Source organism: Malus domestica, chromosome 04 (assembly GCF_042453785.1).
Source record: "Malus domestica chromosome 04, GDT2T_hap1".
NCBI lineage: Eukaryota > Viridiplantae > Streptophyta > Magnoliopsida > Rosales > Rosaceae > Malus > Malus domestica.
Genome location: NC_091664.1, coordinates 1889817 through 1911696, shown reverse-complemented (window position 1 = coordinate 1911696; position 21880 = coordinate 1889817). Strand labels below are relative to the sequence as shown.

The 21880-nt window shown below is 38.0% G+C and overlaps 3 protein-coding genes across 3 annotated transcripts; 1 reads left to right on the top strand and 2 right to left on the bottom strand.

The window, feature by feature from the left end:
• Positions 1-1144: 1144 nt before the first annotated feature.
• LOC103421787 (uncharacterized) lies at positions 1145-4372 on the bottom strand. The gene is made up of 9 exons (XM_008359830.4): positions 4233-4372; positions 4010-4123; positions 3845-3907; positions 3604-3670; positions 3338-3438; positions 2329-2373; positions 1933-2250; positions 1745-1847; positions 1145-1466 (listed from the first exon to the last, which is right to left on the bottom strand). The coding sequence occupies exons 1-9, from the start codon at positions 4242-4244 to the stop codon at positions 1384-1386; spliced, it is 906 nt and encodes a 301-aa protein (XP_008358052.1). The 5' UTR covers positions 4245-4372; the 3' UTR covers positions 1145-1383.
• Positions 4373-7084: 2712 nt separating this feature from the next.
• On the top strand, positions 7085-9130 carry LOC103421788 (probable xyloglucan galactosyltransferase GT14). The gene has a single exon (XM_008359831.4). It carries the CDS (start codon positions 7378-7380, stop codon positions 8833-8835), a length of 1458 nt encoding a protein of 485 aa, XP_008358053.1. The 5' UTR covers positions 7085-7377; the 3' UTR covers positions 8836-9130.
• A 4433-nt stretch (positions 9131-13563) lies between these two features.
• Positions 13564-16100, bottom strand: LOC103443407 (probable xyloglucan galactosyltransferase GT14). Its single transcript, XM_008382242.4, has one exon. It carries the CDS (start codon positions 15210-15212, stop codon positions 13734-13736), a length of 1479 nt encoding a protein of 492 aa, XP_008380464.3. The 5' UTR covers positions 15213-16100; the 3' UTR covers positions 13564-13733.
• Between the last annotated feature and the right edge of the window lie 5780 nt (positions 16101-21880).

Below are 21880 nucleotides of genomic sequence, written 5' to 3'. Positions count from 1 at the left end.
CGGAGTGCGACAACGAAAGCGAGCTGCTGATGGAGTCGGAGATAAGCCGGAGGTTTCTTCAGACGAAGAAGTACATATCGCCCGGGGCTTTGAAGCCAGACCAACCAGTTTGCAAAGGCGGCGCTAGAGGTGAAGCGTATAGTAAAACAGGAGGCTGTCTTCCTCCTCCGTCTCACCCTTATCAGAGAGGTTGTTCTAAGTATTATCGTTGTAGGTCGGACTCGTGATCACGGAGGACATGAGCAAGTTCGAATTTTTATTTGGTTTTGATATATAGGGGGCGATCTGTGGCGTCACTTTTTTTACATAACTTTTGACATACGTTTTTTTTACGAGGCTGGCTTTGTAATATATTTCAACGATCCGAATTATCTATCTATTAAGTCTTTCCTCAAAGTATGTCTACCAAAATAACTCAAATCTCAAACAATGACCATTAAGAGTCTATTTTCTTCACTATGGTTTTAGATGTGCCTAATCTTTTGTCTAATCTTTTGCAACGGCGGCGTTAGATGTGAAGCGTATAGCAAAACAGGAGGCTGTCTTCCTCCTCCGTCTCACCGTTTCTAAGTATTATCGTTGTAGGTCGGACTCGTGATCACGGAGGACATGAGCAAATTCGAATTTTTATTTGGTTTTGATATATAGGGGGCTGAGAATTAGTGAGTTAGGAGGTGTGCCTTAATTTTCCGAAGGTGCTTGAAGGTCTCTCTACTTATAGCATAATCGATCCTCCCCGTTAGCAAGCCTTGTCATGGCATCACTTTTTTTACACAACTTTTGACATACTTCTTTTAAGTCTTTTCTCAAAAGTATGTCTACCAAAATAACTCAAATCTCAAACCATATGATATCAAGGGTTTACAGTTTCTTTGTGGAACCATACTAGTCTATGGTTTTAGATTTGTCTAATATTTTATAAGGATAATCTATTAATGATGTTTTAAAAGATAAACGGTTCAGATCGTTAAAATACATTATGAAGTAGACCCCACAAAAAAATGTGTCAAAAATTGTAAAAAAAAATTGGTGCCATAGATCCGCCCTATCTATACATGTATAACACTTCTATCTGAAGCTATTTCTCTTGAGTTTTCAATGACTCTTCTTGTTTTTGCTTCAAGTGTTCAATAAACTCATCCCATAGTTTAAAGAATAAAGCTTCATATCGATGTAGCACACTCCTCGTAGATAAGGGTTATACGTATCACTTCGAAATTGTCATCATGCATTTCTTTACAATGATCTACTAGATAAGATTGCATGATAACTTTTACCACTCAAGACAGTAAAAATAATCTTGATCACAATTACAACTTTTGAAATTCTTCCGGGCAACTTAGGGTAAGGTACAATACTGTTTGGTCAACATGAATTCGACGCCTACTTAAACGAAAGCTTCCATACCTCTCGGACATTAGAAGAACCATCTGCAACTTCAGCAACCATGCAAGAAGCCAACACCCCTGCAGAAAGGAATTCCAAGAAAATGTGTTTAAATTTCTTACTGAAGCATAAGTAAATACTAAACATAACTTCATAACAGTCGATAACACCATTGTCGCAACTTTAAGGCCTCCGAAACACATATTCATAGAACAAACATATTCTGCAACTTGTTCTTATCGCATTTCACACAATCCCATCAACCCAAGGAATAGGGTAGGAAAGAAATAAGAAACGAAAACTTCTACTGTGATATAATTCCTCAGTAATTTTCAAAAAATAATTAAAACTAGCTCACCATCTTTCTCGACCACAGATAGAAACCTTCGAGTTCCCCCACCTACTCCAAAATAATGCTTCTTTGCAGCCATGTAGACTACTCCATGAGAAGGAGTTAAGCACTGTAAAATAAACATTATTAAACTTAAAGCCGCTCCAAGTTCGCAGTCCAAAATCATAAATAATGACAGATCAATGAGAGAATACCTTTTTTATGAGTTCATATAGATGTGGGAGAGTAGAAATTGAGTAAACTGTCTCCGCCATTAAAATAATATCATACTGAGCATCTAAACTTTGCTCTGAACTAACATTAACATCCCTCTCGTCGTTTTGTGCATAAGGAAGAAGCTTATGCATTTCACGCCAGTCACCAGCAAAAAAACCAATTTCGGCCCCCACATTAGACTTTGTCGCTTGCACTGATGGGGATTGGAAGTTTGGAATGTTTGAATTTACATTAGGAATGGTGAGGCACCGCAGGACCTCCGCATTGAAGTCCTGGAAATGAATGGCAGCTGCACCCTGATGGGCAATAATGAAGAATATTAAGAAATCTAATCTACAACACTAAATTGAGAAGCTTATGAAACACAACTTCACCTCAAGGCAGGCAAAGATACCGGGAAGTCCATGGCCACAACCAAGCTGAAAAACATGACAGGAAACAGGGTGAGGCATAGTAAGAAATGGGAGAAGGAGATACATGATGGTGGCCTCAACTTCTATGACAACCAGGAAATCAGTCAGCATGGATAATCACTTGTAGTAGTGCTTAATGATTTTCTTTGTTGGTTAATGATCAACGATAGCGGTTTAATTTATTACGTGTAAAGGGGCACCAGTGAACACTTTTCAATGATTGTGCAGATGTGAAGAGATGTACTTATTGTCGCAAGTAACACTAAAAGGTCGTACCCAGTGCACAAGGCTCCCGCTTTACACAGGGTCTGGGAGAGGTGAATGTCGGCTAGCCTTACCCCCATTTATGGAGAGGCTGCTCCCAAGTCTCGAACCCGAGACCTACCGCTTATGGGCGAAGGCACTTGCCATCGCACCAAGTGCGACCTCTTCGCAAGTAACACTCCAAGAAAAAAATAACTTCAGTCTATTTCTACAGAGTGTAAACTCAGGGGTACTATTCTAAGTAAACCCTTTGTTAGTTAAAAGTATTGCAACAAAAGTGCAGTTCATTATGAATTGTGTTGAACTTCTCCACTTCCAAGCTATTATATTAGAGCCTAAAAATTTGAACTAGCCATCTAGAAAGTTGAAGAGTTTCCCTGTATGATGTATGAACATGAGATTAATGGAATTAACACTTAGTGGGGAAACCTACAAGCTGAACAAAGCGAGCAGGATGCGACCAGAAACAAAATTAGTTTCTGCTTGTAAGGATATGATACATTTCAAGGTAAAGAAGCTAGTATGTCTCATTTCACAAAAGCACCGTTATGAACTTATGACTAATACAAGTTACACTCGAGAATTAGACTACCAGGCAGGAATCATATGAACTAAACTAGCAGGTGAAATATTAGGATCTGAAATGTTAACAGGTGAAGGTATTGTGAGACAGTATACATTCACCTGAAAATATTAGGATGCCCACCTCTAAAACGCATTTACCGGCAAATGATAAATTTCCATTTTGAACTTCAGAGCTTAGAGCTTTAACTAGATCAAGAGAACCTTCCCACAGCTTTAATCCCCCTACAACCCGCCAAAACCAAATACATAGCATCACATTTGGGTGCCGCAGCGCATCATCAACAAAAGACACGATTTTTAAAAAAGAATACGATAAACTCAATCAAACATCATTTCAATTATTGAATGACTACTAACAAACAGATGAAGATGGAAGAAATGTATAACCTTCATATTTCCCAGGAACTAAATCAGAGTTGGACAGCGTGAAAACGTCTTGAGTACTAACGCGACCCTACAATCAAAGCACGCACGATCTCTAAGTTACACTCAAATCAAACTTAACTTCAGAAACTACCAATTATACTAAAATCAGCTTTTTTTTTTTTGGAGAAAAGATTGAAATGTAAATTGCTCCATTTTCTGAGAAACCAAACAGAAACAGAAAGAAAACGGAAAAAAAAGTGACCTTGAGCAAAGTAAGTCCGCCCAACTCCACCGGCTCCACGGTGTACTTCACAGACGACGAAACCTATTCCACATTAAATCAATCATTTGTGTGTTTAAAACCACAAATTACGCTAATAATTCTTAATCAAAGTAAATTAATAAGCAGTAATTAACTAATTAACACCTCGGAGGGAAGCACTTGGACGGAAGGAGGCGGCGGAGGAAGAGGGGGCTCTGATTGTTCAAGAAACCCCGACCCTGGCGATGAAAACAGCCGAAACGGTTCGAAACTTGGTTTCTGAGAAACGCGGAAATGAAGATTCAGCATTCAGCAAAAGATTGAGACTTCGTAATCGGGAATCAGTATAAGGGAAGGACTAGGCTAATAGGGCAGAAGAGAAACTCACCTCAGACTCCATTGCTGCCTGCTCTCTGCTCCTCTGAGCTTTTGGAGGGTTTTGGGTTTTTGTATTTCTTGGTTTCAAGGTTTTTGGGTTTTCTTATTTTATCAATGTAATGCAAGCCCAGGCCCAAATTACAAGCTTTCCCTTCATCTGAGTTTGCATTAATATTTTGGCATTATCATGAGTAATTATAACTTCCTTGTAGCTCAGTCATTTGATATTACGGTCTAAACTTATTTTTATTCTCCAAGATTGTGGACTATCGTGACGAAACTATCAGCTGATCTTCTTTCAAAAATTGATATTTTTATTTCCTTAAATAGATACTTATAAAGCATTTATCCTGCACTCCAAATATTTTCTTGTGTATTCCTCATAAGAGTTTTTTTTTAATATAGAATATTTGAAGTGCGCATTAAAATTTTTGCAGTGCTAATAATAAAAAAAAATTATTCGAGCAATAGTTTAATCTAAATTACAAGAGAGACTTCGATTTTGAGTTTAGAAGAAAGTGTACACTGCTGTAAGCAAATTAGCTATGCTCAAATTTGTTTTGATGGTTTGAGTTTGAGCACTATCTTTGTTAACGTGTTGACATGAATCAAAAGTAACTTCATTTTTTTTTTTGGAAACTATCAAAAGTAACTTCATAAGTCCATAATGAATGGTATGGTGAAACAAAAGTTTGTTAAGCTAAGGTGTCGTTTAATAACCAATTCGTTTTCAGTTTTTGCTTTCACTCTTTTGAAAACTAAAAATTGATTTTTTTTTTTTTATAACTAGGGTCAGTTTTCAGCTTTAAAAATTTGAAAATTGAAAACTACCTTTTTTTTTGTCAAACGATAGATTTTGTTAAATTAGTTAACGACGGGATTTGAACACACGTCATCATGCAAGGACTCAGCAGCTTTCCACCATTGTAGTAAGGACCACTTTCTTGAGTTTTCAAAATTTGGTCTTGGTTTACACTTCTTGGTTTTCATTTTTCATTTTTTTAAGCTGCATTGAAAACGAAATAATTATCAAACGGCTCCTCATTTCACAGTAAAAAAAACGTATTGATTAGGGGTCCATATGTATTGGAATGGAAATTTTGTGGAACACGAAGCCACGATCAAGGGCGTAATATGGGCAGCCTAAATCTCAAACTTTGCCATCCAAGGCACTAGCGGGTCCCAACTCAAGTGTCGGCACACAAAAACAACAGAAGCTTGTGGAACTACACTCTTCTTTACAAACAAATCACCCTACAGCGAGATAGGCATTGTGCATTGACGCAGTGGCCCTAGTGGGGCTCGGTAAAAATATAATTTCAAAGAAAATCTCATAGCCTAAAGACTTCGAGATAGAACAAAAAGCGTCACGCGTTCAACAATTTCACGTCAAATCAAAAAGGAATTGTACCGTTGAAAACCCTCTACACAATAACCTAATTTCTCATAAATTGGTGTAATTCAAAATATCAATTTGACCAGGTGATTAAATGGTAAATGATGAATTACGAGATTTTTCTAAAATTAAAAACTAAAAATCTCGGATTCGAAACCTGCTACTGATGTGGAAGCCTGGCTTTGGCCACGGGAGTCCTTTTTTGAAAATATATATATATATATATATATATATATATGCTTGCAAAAGAAAATAAAATACGAATTTGAATGGATATATGTAGATGCACTCTCTCGTATTTAGATAACTTTTTTTTTTTTTGGTTTGATGGCATGATCATTTACCTGGAATGAGAGAAGTGATGTAGAAAAAAGAGTGAGAATGGAGGTGCATGAGATCAAGCAAATATGATTTTGCTTTTTTACGAGAGAAACGAAACAAATAGAAATAATTACATAGGCTTTGCTTTGCTAAATTTGCCTTTTGCTTTTGCCTTTTTTGGGTTCTTTATTTTTTGTTGGCTAAAGAGACAACGGGTCTCACAAGTGCACCACTCCATAAGCACGTAATGAATATCTTGCAATGCGTGTTGTTTTTTTTTTAATGTAATGAATGAATGATATCATTTGAATTTTGACCCCGTCACGTAAAATAATCCCATAATTCATCCTCATCTTCAGCTACTACTCAGGATCGGTGTCCCACGGTTTTTCGTGTAAGCACTTCAAAACCCCCGACCAACTAACCGACGTCCCTCCCTCGGTAATACCCTTATTGCACATCTCCAACACCAAAATCATGGATCTTTTATCAATGCCAAGTGGTTCAGTTAAAATGCGGTAGAATTTCTAGTCAAGTTTGCTCTTTGGTTTTAAATTCAAGGCATGAGCTTGCCAAAAAAAAGAGAGGAGATTTCTTGGTTGAAGGCTTTAAAATGGCGTGTGAAAGTGGTCATGGTGGGCTACGGTGCCTTTAGCCTTTTCGAGTCCCAATTGGGATTAGTCTACTCTTCGCGGTGTGGATACCTCGGATTCGGCTAAAAAAAATCATGGATGTTGTTACTATATTCCAAGTATTTTGTACTCCACAACTTCATATAAAATTTTCATCAAAATAAAAAGCAATCTTTCATTTTTTTCTTCAATGGTCTGCGACTACTGAGTAGTTTGAGAAATAAATGATGAAGATTAACTTTAAAAACTTAAACAGTTGACTCTAAGAAATAAAAAAGTGAAAATTTTTTAAAAGGTAAGACTACTTGATAAGCCGGACTATCAAAGTAAAACCCGATAATTATCACTCCACAATTCATTTGTCATCGTCTAACCAACACCACCACCACCACCACCACTTTGGAAAAGGAAACGATGTTCTCTAAAGTTAATTTTGTACTTGCATCGACGCCAACATTGGGCCTATCATTACGCATCCTGTCCTGCATTTCACATTATTCATGCAGTGGGGGCCCTTTCTTTTAATTTCTTTCCATTTTTCTATCTTATTCTCCAGAAATTTTTCATTGTGATTAACACGAGTAGTACATTACGTGTTTTTACATAAATGATGGTAAATTTTATTTTTAAAGTTATTAATTTTTTAACACACATATCTTACTATTTGTATAATAACATGTTATGCATCACTCCGTATTCCGGTGACATGGAAAAATCTCTCATTTTTCTCACACTCCAAACTCCCCTGGTCTCTCTTTCTTCTGATATGAGTGGCTGCGGATTTTTGTCCTCAGCAGGAAACACCAATGGAGAAGCTACCGACAGTAAAGTGCTCTCAAGAACTCTGGTTTGCCCTTCTCATCTCCTCCGCTTTGTGCATTATATTTCTTTCCTTTGATTACTCTACTTTCTCTGGTCTCAATCTTTTGCCCAACAAAAAAGTCGACCCAATTGGGGTTTTGAACCACGCTATCACGGATTCATCATGTTTTGGTCGTTACGTTTATATGCACGACGATCTTCCTGAAAAATTCAACTCCGACTTGGTAAGAAACTGTAGGTTTCTCACCAGAGGAACCGACAAGCCAAATTTATGTATGTACTTTGAGAATTATGGTTTCGGTCCCGAAATCCAAAACTCGGAAGGGGTTTTGTCGAACGGGAGCTGGTTTTCCACGAACCAGTTCTTGCTGGAGTTCATATTCCACAACAAGATGAAGCGCTATAAGTGTTTGACAAACATCTCCAGTCAGGCTTCGGCCGTTTATGTCCCGTTTTACGCCGGCCTTGATGCGAGCCTCCATCTCTGGGACTCGAATCTTACGGTTAGAGATGCCTCGGCGAAAGAACTTGTGAGTTGGCTTGCGAGAAAACCCGAGTGGGGGAAACTGTGGGGGAGGGATCATTTCTTGGTTGCCGGGAGAATTTCTTGGGACTTCAGGAGGCAGACGGATGAGGTTTCGGATTGGGGTAGTAAGCTCAGGTGGTTGCCTGAGTCTATGAACATGACTATGTTGTCGGTCGAAGGAAGCTCTTGGAACAATGACTTTGCTATACCTTACCCGACAAATTTTCATCCCGCGGAGGAGGTCGATTTGGTTCAATGGCAGAACAGAATGAGGAAGCTAGACAGGCCTTACTTGTTCACTTTTGCTGGGGCACCGAGGCCTGACCAGCAGAGCTCGATTCGGGGGAAGATTATCGATCAGTGCGTAGCTTCGAGTAGATGCAAGTTAATCGATTGCAGTTTGGGCGGTAACATGGATTGTGACAACCCGTCGAGTGTTATGAGGGTGTTTCAGAGCTCGGTTTATTGCTTGCAGCCCGGAGGGGATTCATACACCAGGAGATCAACTTTCGATTCCATTCTGGCTGGTTGTATTCCGGTTTTCTTTCACCCGGGTGCCGCTTATTCCCAGTATTTGTGGCATTTGCCGAAGAATCATAGCAGCTACTCGGTGTACATTCCGGTGAGGGTTGCGGACGATATGCCAGGCAGCATTGAGGAAATCTTGCTTGGAATTTCAAAGGATAAGGAATTGTCCATGAGAGAGGAGGTTATAAGGCTCATACCGAATCTGTCATACTCGGATCCCAGGTCTAGATTAGAGACCGAAGATGCATTCGATTTGGCTATCAAGGGAATTCTTGAGAGGATTGAGGATGTTAGGAAGGTGATTAGGGAAGGGAATGATCCGAGTATTGGTTTCGCGGATGAGGATAGCTACAAGTACACATTTCATCAGAAACAAGAACAAACTTGATTTGAGTTCAACAGTTCTTTCTGTTTAACAAACAGAATGAGATGGAAGAGGAGGTGCAGGCCTACAATGGCAGATCGCACGTCGAAAGATTCGAAACTGGATGAAACAGTGCCAGTTCTTGGGTTTCAGGTCGTTACTGCAGCTGCCAAGAGATTGTAAAGAAAGATCGAAAGCAAAATGCTATGTTAGAGGTCCCTATTTCATACTCCTCTTTCAGAACATGTACCTATTTAGCACAATTATAAGTTAAAAATGTAATGTTCTTTAAATTTAAACTTAGAATTATTCTTTTCAATTCTCTCAGGTGCCGTCTGTTAACCATTTCGTTTTTTGTTTTTTGTTTTTTCAGTTTTTTGGAAAACTGAAATCTTAATTAGTAATTACTTTCAATTTTTAATTTTTGAAAATTGAACACCAAAAACTGAAAACTACTTGTGTTCTCAAAATTTAGTCTTGAGAATTTTCAGTTTTCTTTTTTCTTTTTGAAACTGAAAACTGAAAGTTGTTACCAAACAAGATTTTAATTTTTAGAAAATATTGAAAGTCGAAAACTGATTGAGGTTGATTGCACTTATATACATGCTTTTTGTGTGCTGTATTGTGATTGAACATTGCTTGGCTTCTCAAAAATGAGTAGGAACTCCTACTCAAAACTCTTTGTGTTTGAACCACATAATTTTGTGTTTATGATCAGAACTATTCATATTATGAGTTATTCTATAGAGATCATAAAAAGGTCGTACCCAGTGCACAAGGCTCCCGCTTTACGCAGGGTCTGGGAGAGGTGAATGTCGGCTAGCCTTACCCCCATTTATGGAGAGGCTACTCCCAAGTCTCGAACCCGAGACCTACCGCTCATGGGCGAAGGCACTTGCCATCGCACCAAGTGCGACCTCTAGTATTCTATAGAGATCATCTCTGCAAAAAAAATATATATATAAATTGAGGTTCTTTAGTCAATCTATTTTAGCAAATATATAGACAGTTCATAATGCTTTTATTGATTCCATTTATCTATTTTTATATAATTCTATAACTAAACGAGTAACACCCCGCCCCCAAAATATTTATTTTCGGAAAATAATTCCGATGTCCTCGTATATTGCAATTTAGCCAACTAAATTATAAAAATTCCGGAAATAAAACTTTAAAATTTCTCAAATCAATTTTCATAACTATAAATCGATTTATTTTCGATTTTCTCCCCATATTCATATATTTAAATTTTTAGGGTATTACATTCACCCCCCCCGGTTAAAATAAATCTCGTCCCCGAGATTTCTACTATTACGTTACAAAAAGGAATTAGAACTATTCCCACCATTCCTTTAATGGTGAATAAAACTCCAAAATAAATAGATTAAGGCAAATCATCATGATTCTCACACATTTTCTCATATTTCCATCCACTTAATTGGTAAAAAGAATATCAGAACTTCTAATCACACACCTGGGCAAAATAAACATCAAACAACAAGCTCTAATTTTCATTGGCTAAATAATACTAGATATTAAATCTCATCTTCCACTGGCTAGATAAATACTAGCATAATAACCACTATTTATATCTTAAAACAAATATCCACAATATTGTTACCATAAAATCTCATTATACGATTTCCTTCATTTCCGCAATTAAACTAAATTGCCCATAGTAAAATTAATAGCCTTTTAATTCTTTATTTCAAAGCCTTTTCTTTTAAATGGCTTCAAGGTGTAGCCACAGATCGAATAAATTAGTGACTCGCACTGCCAGAGTACTATTCACATTTCATCAACCAAAGAAGAGGAATTTATATGTTTTACAACTCTATTGGCCAACCAAAACTAATCCTTATTAATCACATAGTCATGAGAATACGTGCTCTTCATCAGTTCTGTTCGCAATATCAAATCTAAAAATAACAACTTATGACTATAACAACCACACCATAACTTCAATTTATAATTTCATTCCCGTTCAATAACCCATCACGACTTTCCTAAATATTAAAATTCCAACCATAATTATCATTGACAAACAATGGTTTCATCACCTTTTTCTTGTTATCCCAATCAGTGACTAGTAAACTGAAAAATATTGTAATATACCTGGCCAATACACATCACACATTTTTATCACTTCAATAATTCATTTCCATAGCCCACACATGAAGCTTCTTTCCAGAAACACAGGGTCTTTATGCCCACTCATCCATTCCTTCACATTTCACGGGTCATTTCGCCCAATTCATCGTTCACAATGTCACTTTGCTCAATCACACATCCTTGGGCCCTTTTTGCCCAACCAAACATTCCTCCCATTCCACGGGCAATCACGCCCAAATCGACATCCACAGGCTTTTTTAACCCAATTCAATATCCACGGGCCTTTTCCCCCCAAATCAATATCCACAGGCCTTTTCGCCCAATTCATCATCCTTGGGCCATTTCCGCCCAAATCAACATTCTCTATTGCACAGGTATAATACAACTTTTCCATCTATTTGTCACTATTCCACAATCACCTTATTATTCAAAATTTTCATAACGCATAACATAATATCAATCCAATTCAAGAATAATCTAGAACTTTAATCAAATACTCATATTCAAAGTTATACATAAAATATGACATCTTAAAATTTTTTACTCCTACCCAATTCAATTCACCTCGTAGTGATTCACAATATAGGCATTGCACATAAATTCATCATTAGTCAAAAGACTTATGAAATAGTACAATATCAACACAATTCACAATTCACATCACAACAAGCAATAATATCTCACATTGTATGATATGATCATTTGCTCTAATACCATTTTGTAACACCCCACCCCCGAAATATTTATTTTCGGGAAATAAATCCGATGTCCTCGTATATTTCAATTTAGCCAACTAAATTATAAAAATTCCGGAAATAAAACTTTAAAATTTCTCAACTCAATTTGCATGACTATAAATCGATTTATTTTCGATTTTCTTCACATATTCATATATTTAAATTTTCAGGGTATTACAAAAAGACCTTAGTTTTAATTGAATTTTTTGCAAATGCAGTCTTTATTGAGTGATTTATAGTATGAACAACTATGATCATAAATACGAAATTCTATGAATCAACAACAAACATTTTTAAGTTAAGAACTCATACTCATCCTTTGGGTAATCAAGTATTATTCATTGAGAGAGGATCCTCACCGGATCCTCTTTGTGAGGATTCCGGGAATCCTTCAATCACATCTATTAATCGTACATCATGTGGTCAGTTTTCGTCAAGTACTGTTTATATTCAATTTTAATTAAAAATTTTACAATAATTTCTGACCGCATGATGTACGATAAACAGATGTGATTTGAAGATTCTCGAATTCTCACAAAGAGGATCCTGCGAGGATCCTCACTCTTTTTCATTGTGATTTGAACAGGCAGCCAGGAGCCAGCTTTTCTCATTTTCTTTTTCCGTCAAACAATACGTGTTGTTAGTTTCCAAAAAATACAATACGTGTTATTGACTTGTAGACGAATAGAGACGTTTACATGAGTCGGTAGGGTATTCAAGAGTCAGTTTGTGATGCCCAAATCCAATCACACACAAAGCGAATGCGTGCGCTGCTCCGTTGTACGCGGAGTAATTAAGACCACCACTTGAGTTTAGTGGTCAATCTCAAAATGTTCTTTTTCTAATGGAATGACAAATATGATCGGTACACGCGTATAAACGCTCATATAGATCACATGCAATATGTTTTTTGATGATTCAATGATTGCCAAGTCGTTTGTTTAAAGTATAAAAAATACTTGATTCTTTACGTGTTAAAAAAGAATTAATTTTTGTACATGTAGTTTTCGGTATGGCCATTGCCTTTGACAAACTCAAGGCCTCAGCGGCCAGTAGAATTAGGAGAGACTTTCTAGTGTACCGAGAGGTGTCATAATGCAAACGGTTGGATGCTTAGAAAAAAAACTTCTAACCGATTGTATTATGATACTTTTAGTAAAGATTTTAAGTGGGTTCGCTTGGACTATAATATGTAGGAATGATCTTTCATTTTTTATAGGAGATCCTGGTCCTTTATTTATGATTCTTGCATTAACCGGTCCGAAATTAGATGTAGCTATATCACACGGCACAAGCTCATGTTTCTAATATCTCAATCTGTATTTACTTGCATGATGCTATAAATCTCCATCAAAGCAGCGTATGGCTCAGTTGGTAGAGCATTGGGATTTTAACCTAAAGGTTGCAGGTTTAAGTTTTGCTATATGGCGGGTATCAGGTTCCAACTGAGTTCTACTTGAAATAAGGTGAAAGGGTCCATATGATTAAGATTCACTTGTATATCCTCAATCTTTTTATTGCTGGGGACACAAATTAGTCTTTAATAATTGGTTAATCACAGCAAGCGGGGTTCATCTGATTTAGGTAAAATGCTCTTTATTGGCTCTCAATAGGCAAAGCAAAACATAATTACGCTCAATCTAGCACTGGCAATGAGGAAAAAGAGCTCTTTTGCCTTGACAACTTCGGACGAAAAGTGAGTAATCGGAGCATGATGTTGAAACCTAGCAAGTTTAAGAGCATTGGACAATTTGATGAACCACCGTCTCGACACGTCTTTCTCTTGTTCAAACCGAAATGGTGTACCTAATCGTGTTTTTGGTATACTGAAAGATTTCACCAAAATCAGGAGGAGGACTATTCATGTCAAATCAAAATTGCAAAAAGAAGAACACAATGATCAAACAACGAAAAAGTAAGCACATTTTATTTTTATGCTGTATATAAAAGAAAGCAGTAAATCTATATTTCTTTGAATGCTGGAATAAGCATCATACAACTTTCTACAAACAAATGGCAGTAAAATTATGATTAATTTGAATGTCTTCATATTCTTCTCTCTTTTTACATCAATCAATATTCTTCTGGTGCCTCCGGAAACATGAATTTAGTCCAATCCTCATCTGCAAAACCAACGCTAGGATCCTTCCCTTCTCTAATCACCTTCCTAACATTCTCTATCCTCTCAAGAACTCCCTGCACAGCTAAATCGAACGCGTCTTCGCTCTCTAATCTCGACCTGGGATCTGCATACACCAGCTTTGGTATCAGCCTTATGACCTCCTCTCTCATTGCCAATTCCCTCTCTTCTGAAATTCGAAGCAAAGTTTTCTCGATCATGCCTTCTTTCAAATCCTCCACTTCCTTCACCGGAATAAACACCGAATACTTAGTATGTTTCTCCGGCAGATGCCATAAGTACTGCGTGTATGCAGTCGCAGGATGAAAGAAGACCGGAATACAACCAGCAAGTAAAGAATCAAATGCTGATCTCCTTGTGTGTGAATCACCTGGAGGCTGCAAGCAATAGACCGACTTCTCGAAAACCCTCATAACTGTAACGGGGTCGTTACAATTAATCCCAGGAGAACCACAATGCACGAACTTGCAGTTGTTTGATGCTTGGCACTGATTGATAAGTTTTCCCCTGATCGATTTTTGCATGCCAGGCCTCGGCGCACCGATGAAAGAGAACAAGTGAGGCCTTTTGTACTTCTTCACTCTGTTCTGCCATTGAACAACCTCACTATCGTTTGAAGGATGGAAGTTTGTCGGGTACGGTATAGCAAGGTCATTTCTCCAACAACTTCCTTCAACCGACAACATACTCATGTTCATCGACCCCGGCAAAAACCTTAAGTTAGTACCCCAATCAGAACCATTGTCGGGCCTCCTGAAATCCCAAGAAGTCCTCCCGGAAACGAAAAAATGATCTCTCCCCCACATTTTCTTCCACTCAGGCCTCCGCGTAAGCCAATTCACAAGATCTTTCGCGGACGCGTCCCTGACATTGTGATCAAAATCCCACAAATGGCGACTCGCATCAAGGCCGGTATATGACGGTACATAAATGGCTGAAGCCAGATTGGAGTTGTTTGTCAAGCATTTGTACGTCTTCATCTTGTTGTGGAAAATGACTTCTAACAAGTAGGGATTTGTGATGAACCAACTCTTGTTTGCCAAAACCTTGCCGGGCTTTCCGATTTGAGGACCAAGACCCGAATTCACAAGGTGAGGACACATATTGTCACCAGTATTCGCACCTTGATCACTAAGGGCCTTGCTTCCTGTCGAAAGGGACTGGCAGTTTGCGAGGAGATCGTAGTTGAACCGTGTTGGAAGATCATCGTGGATGTAAATGTAGCGGCCAAAACACGAATCTTTGAGGTAGAATGGACGAACATGTTTATTGACTAACAAATTTACCCCACTGTAGACACCCAACATTGAAGTTGAATAATCAAAGCAAAGCAATACAAAGAACAAGAAAAATGAGACTAGTACACCAAACCATTTTTCTTTGTAGTACTTTCCGGCGAGTGGTTTCTCCATTCGACCTTCTTCGATCACACAAACCCTCTCTGCCAGGAGAATATATCTCCGGTCGTGACGGATTCACCGGAATAGTCTCAAGGGAGAAGAGAGAAAGAAACACATGAAACAAAATATATGGTGTGGGAGAATTTTTGCAAATGGAAATATTAATTGGGACAGAATACTGATTGAAAATTTGACAGTGAAATCTTTTTTTTTATGTGAAGGGATCGATGATGAAATTTGGAAAATGGGAAAGAAAGGGAGGTGATCTGATTAAGATGGCATTTACATGGTAAGTGGACAAAAGGAGAAAAAGCAAATGAATCCAAGAAAATGAGGAAGAAAAAGGCAAGAAAACGAAAAGACAACGAAAGATGAATGGAAAAACGATCGCAATTGAATCACTTAATAAAGACCCTTGATTTTATTTTTACAAAATGCTGCTATTTCCTTAGACATGCTTACATTTACTACATAATTAAGCATAAATCCTTAGACATGCTTTCAAATCACTCAAAGGACATTGGCTCTCTCTAAAGGTATTTTATGACAAGTGTCCCTGTTGGATTAGCCAACAGGAACAGGATGATACACGACCTTACAACTGCAGATATATACAACTCTGCCACCATTTACGATGAACAAACCCTCTTCACATGAATCACAAATTTCTTGACAGAAAAATGCCTGCTAGGCTGTCACTGTATCTGAAATGGACATGTTGGAGTTGGAGGGGTGCTGTTGGTCTTTTAGGAGAGGATTGCATCAAGGTGGGGCCTACTTCGGGACATAGGTGGCAGAAGGGTTCATGCAGAAAGAAGAAGACGAAGGAATGGAAGAAGATGGATGGCATTATTTTATTTTATTTTTATTCTTTTTGTTGTACAGAAAACAGACTGAAAATTCTACGTTTGCACTTTGCAGGCAGGAGAAGGAATCTCGAAGGAGTATTTTTGTCATTTTGAACTAATGGTAAATGCACCAGTCAGTTTCCTACAATTCAGCCTACACTGTAGCTCAACAGTCTGTTATCTGTTGGATGATGACCTCGTGTTGAAGAAAACTGTTACCAAAGTTTTTTTTCCCTTATTTTATTCTTCCATTGAACCCCGGCCAAATAGGAAACCAATAACGTGAAGAACCGGTTCATGAGGAAGAAACCATCAGCTAGTTTGGTAGTGTTTTTAAAATAAGCATAAGTATTTTGATTAAAATGTTTTTTAAATTAATTCTTGGAAGAAAATTTAAATAGATCATGAAAAAGTATTTTGAGTGCATTTTGTAAGAACACATATCTGGTGCTTTTATTATTTGATTTTGAGATTATGGTGATTTGAATGCATAATTTTTGAAGCTAATCTTGCAAAAGTGAGACGAGTTTTGAAACCAATCTTGCAAAATTGTTGGATATGATGCACTATGAACCATAGCCTTCGTCTTGCAAGAAACTTTTGGTACACTTTAATTTTTGGTTTATCCAAGTAGATCATGAAAAAGCGCACTTTAAGTGCATCTTGCAAGAAATTCAAAATAAATTTTACCAAAAGCATTTCTAGTCATTCTAAAACACTTCCAAATAAGTCATTTTTCTTTTGACCTAAGCAAATTATTTTTTATGTTGATAAGTTTTCTAATTTGTTTTATAGATGGAAAAAAAATTTATTCACATGGCATGTGATGTTATTATAGTTATTACTAGCATATGGGCACACACAAAGTGTGTGAGAAATTTTTTTATTTTTGTTTTTGAAATAGAAGGAGAGAGGAAGAGAGTGATAGAGAATGTGGGAGTGGGAAATTTTTTTTTTTTTAATTAGAGATATGTTATGATTACATATAGGTGAGGTTTTGAAAAAAAAAACAGTAAAATTTGGTTGTGTGAAATTACATTTCTGCCCCATATTTCTTATTCATGTTCTGTTTTAATTAGATGGTTAAACTGGTAATTTCATAAGATTTTTGTTGACAATAAGTGTTTTATTAATTAGTAGAGATTATAATTGTCTTTACATTTATAAATTTATCCCTCTATTTTTTAAGATGAGTTTTCATCTCCTTATTTCTCTCTCTTTTTCTCTTTACCTCCTCTTTTTCTTCGTATTGTTTCTTAGATTTATGAGTTTTTTTTTTCCTTTACGAGAACTATTAGGATTTTTTTTTTTTAAAGTGTTTGATTTTGAGGTTTTGATGCATAATTTTTGAAGCTAATCATGCAGAAGTAGGATGAGTTTTGAAACTAATCTTGCAAAATTTTTGGACATGATGCACTATGAACCGTAGCCTTTGTCTTGCAAGAAACTCTTGGTATAATTTTTGGTATATACTTTGGTTTGCTACCTTTCCAGTTCTGATAGATATAGATGCTAGTGAAACCTCCTATTGTAATTTACGTATATATGCTTTTGGTATGCTACAAGGGACTACGAGAACATTTTCGTGATGTGTCATACTCATACCAATGTTTCTTTGTCGAAGAAGCATTGTCTTTTGCAAGTTCATACGAAAGTGATGAAAGGTTTTATCAGCGTGAGTGTTATCTTTTTGTACGGTTGGATGTGTTTATTTGGTAGATATTTTGAGTCTTTCTGTTGCATTTGTAATCGGCAAATAGTATTAATACCTTCTCGAGGACGGCAGTGTTTTATTGTCAAAGTAAAGTTCCAGTAGATATTTTGACACAAAGCTGAAGCCGAAGAAATTCCTTTCAACCAAGGGGGGGCTACATGAACATGGAGTGAGCAGCAATTAATGTTGAATATGTTGGCTTTATTACGACGCATCGGAAAAGGAAGCTTTGCTTAAAAGATGTTGAGTCATGTATATTATCGATAAGTACATAAAGATTTAATCAGATCTTTAGAGCGGGGTGAATGTAATCATACAAATAAGACCGTCGATTGTCTCACACAGTTTTCAAACCCGAGGATTTCTTTAACATGGTAAAATTCCACTAACGAGGAGGAAAATATACGAGCCCGCTGCCAGAAAATAGTCCACTAATTTCAAACAACAAATGATTTATTTGGATGTGCTTTTAAAATATCTGAAAGAGCTTTTAGTTAAATTGATCTTGAGTTCTAAAAGTATTTTAAGTGTTTTTTAAAAGAAATACCAGATATATGCTTCTTGCAAGCACTTAAAGTGTTTTTTTCAGGATTCACTTGAATTTTTACTAAGAATTGGTATCAAAAACATTTTCATTAAAAGTGTTTTCAATCATTTTAAAAATATATTCAAACGAGCTCAAATACAACTCATAAAAGACACAACCTACAAACTCAAAGATCAGCTCGTGCTCTTGTCTTCATACTTGCTTTTCTCTGTCTCCCCTTGATTGAAACGCGATCACCTCAGAGCACGAAAGTTCGCCATTACGAATTATATATGAATGCTAGAAGAAAGTGTTTCACTCAGATTTTACTCCTCTAACCTAGCTAGAACACAAATTCCTTGCCTTAAACTTTTTCTAGCGCAAAATTATGGTTCGCTAGTAGAAAACCTGGTGGAAACTCAGCAGTATATAATGGTGTTTGGACCCAAATTTACATCATCGGCCCGTGTAATCGAGACCGTAGAGTAAACATAGTTCTCAGCCGTCGGATGGAAAAGTGAAAATATTTTTGTTAAAAGATAATATTATGGTTTTTATCATGATTATCTTTTAATTTGAATTATCTTGACATATTCTTAAACGGGATGGATATGATGCAAATTATATCCTCAAGTAAGAGTGTTTGGGCTCAAATTAACATGTTGGGCCGAGTATAGAACCACTCTCGGCCCGGGAGGCCTGGCGACAGGGGAGCCTTGGATCATTTAGTACGTGGGCTCCTAAACCTAGGTCGGCTAGGTCATATTACATTTACTAGTCGAGTCCTAACGCGATAAGTAGTCTCGGCAAGGGTAATAACCCGGAAGTGAATCCGGCTCAATAGAGGACTAGGCTCACAATCCTAGTAAACATAGGACTGGTCGAGTGGGTGTTTGATCCGGAGAAGAAGACCTAGTTCGAGTAGGGTTTTCACTCGACTTCAAAGGTATCTAGTGCTATAAATAGAGGAGGCTGTGCATCATTCAAGAGGACCTCCAACACACACAAAACTGCCCTGCGCAAACTTTCTCAACACCTTGAGATTTTTTATTTTCTTTTTTCGCCGACACATCTTCCGTTGGCATCAACAGCACTGTGAAGGCAACCGGTGATATCTTAAGTCGGCATAGATAGCTCTGTCACCGTAGAATCAGCCGATCTCGCAGCATCTTCCGTTGGCATCAACAGCACTACGGCGAGGACGACTGGTTACCTATCCAAGTCTCGGTCGAGAAGGATTTCCGAATCCTCATTGGTCGAGGTCATCTCATCAGCCTTCTCGGCGAAGTGGGGTGTTACCAGGTTACTGTATTCGGCACATTGACAGCCGAATTTGAGATTGAACTTCGCAAATTAGCAGCCTTGTCTTCAGGCTCTAGAACCCAAGAGGCCGAGAATTGTTCCTTCCTCGGCCGCAATCGCAAGACACAGAAGTCAGCAGCGCGCTCAACGCAACATCATCAAATTTACTCCTCGGCCGAGCTCGGCCGACGAGTTGGCACGCCCCGCAATCACCGAAGGACGTAGTTAGCTTAGAATATACTCGGCCTGCGCGCCACGTAGGCTTTGTAGTTTCTAGGGTCAACATTTTGGCACGCCCAGTGGGACCCAGTGCTAATACTACGAAGTTCATATGATATATCAAGATTCCAATCTGGCTCAACGTAGCCGATTGTACGAGCTCCTAGAGGAATTGAGAAAACACAATGAGGAATGTAAAAGATCTTTGGAAGTGGAAAAAGTTCTTCGTGGCCATGGAGAGATGCAAAAGTCATTCGCTTGCATGTTGAGAATAAAAGCTCCTGTTACCCTGCAAAGGCAATGGGTAAATGAAGACAGGGCTCGATTTAATGCCTGGCTAGATGAAGAAAATTTTCCTTACGTTTCTGATTACAGATCAATTCCATTTGAAAAATGGTTAGGCTCAAAGGCCGGGGGGCAATTTTTCGCTCCGGCCGTAATCAGACATCGGCCTAAGAAAATTGTTAATTTGGCCGAAGAACAAAGGCCACCTATTTTTTCGGTCGAGGCTGAAGATATGGTCGGCCACGAAGAAAAACCTAGGCCACCTATTTTTTCGGTCGAGACTGGAAGTGTGGTAGGCCTAGAAGAAAAAGTTAAAGTTTCTGAGCCACAAATCGACTCAGAAAATGATTCGTCAGAGGAGTGCTCCAATGACGAACGAGGCCGAGATATTGGCCTAGCCCAAGAATCTACGCCAATTGATATGATTATTGGCGATAAAGTCGATATGGAGAAATCCTATTCGGCTAAGTTGTTTGAATTAAACGCCGAAATTATGCCTGGGGGGCATAATACTTGTTCCACACATTCGGCGGCCGAAAATGCAAAATATTTCACCAAGTCAGAAATATTGGGAGATGATCTTTTATTCGGTTTTGGAAAATGTCAGAGTGAAAATTTTGATGTAAAAAGATCTTGGCTTGGAATAAAGCATCGTTGGCCTCCTCCTGACTACGTTTCGGCCACTTTTCTTTTCGTTTGCTAAAAATATAATTATATATAATAAATTATTTTCTTAACCATTCGGCCCTTGACCGATACTTAAGAAAATAAGAGGGGCAACAAGTGGTGTGCTCGGCAAAATTTTGGTCATTTTGTTTTTAGCCGAGCTCGACAAACAAGCCGACCCGAGAAGAGTTATTTTCGCTGATATCAATAGTACCATGCCTATGGTTAAAGTGTGGGGACAAGTTTCAAAACCATTTAATCAGGAAGATGCTAGGGTCAAAGTTTGGCCGAATAAGTCATGGTTGCTGTTTTGAGGTTATATATATATATATATATGTATATAGTCATGATTGCTGACAATGGGTTTGATATGCATATATATGTAGGCAGGCCGAGCTGCCAAGGAAAGACTCTTCTCGACCTCGGCCAAATTTATCCTCGACCCCAATTCCAATTCTTCTCGACCCTGGTTCATAACTGTTTATCTTCGGCCATGAGTTGTTCTTTGGTCGAAAGGAGCCGTGAGTAAACAGCAGCAAGGGATGACGGTCAAAAGTACATCTGATTAGGCTGGAGATACTTAATTTCCTTAATCATTCGGCTTACGAGCCGAAGTTCAAGGAAACTGGGGGGCAATGTTTGGACCCAAATTTACATCATCGGCCCGTGTAATCGAGACCGTAGAGTAAACATAGTTCTCAGCCGTCGGATGGAAAAGTGAAAATATTTTTGTTAAAAGATAATATTATGGTTTTTATCATGATTATCTTTTAATTTGAATTATCTTGACATATTCTTAAACGGGATGGATATGATGCAAATTATATCCTCAAGTAAGAGTGTTTGGGCTCAAATTAACATGTTGGGCCGAGTATAGAACCACTCTCGGCCCGGGAGGCCTGGCGACAGGGGAGCCTTGGATCATTTAGTACGTGGGCTCCTAAACCTAGGTCGGCTAGGTCATATTACATTTACTAGTCGAGTCCTAACGCGATAAGTAGTCTCGGCAAGGGTAATAACCCGGAAGTGAATCCGGCTCAATAGAGGACTAGGCTCACAATCCTAGTAAACATAGGACTGGTCGAGTGGGTGTTTGATCCGGAGAAGAAGACCTAGTTCG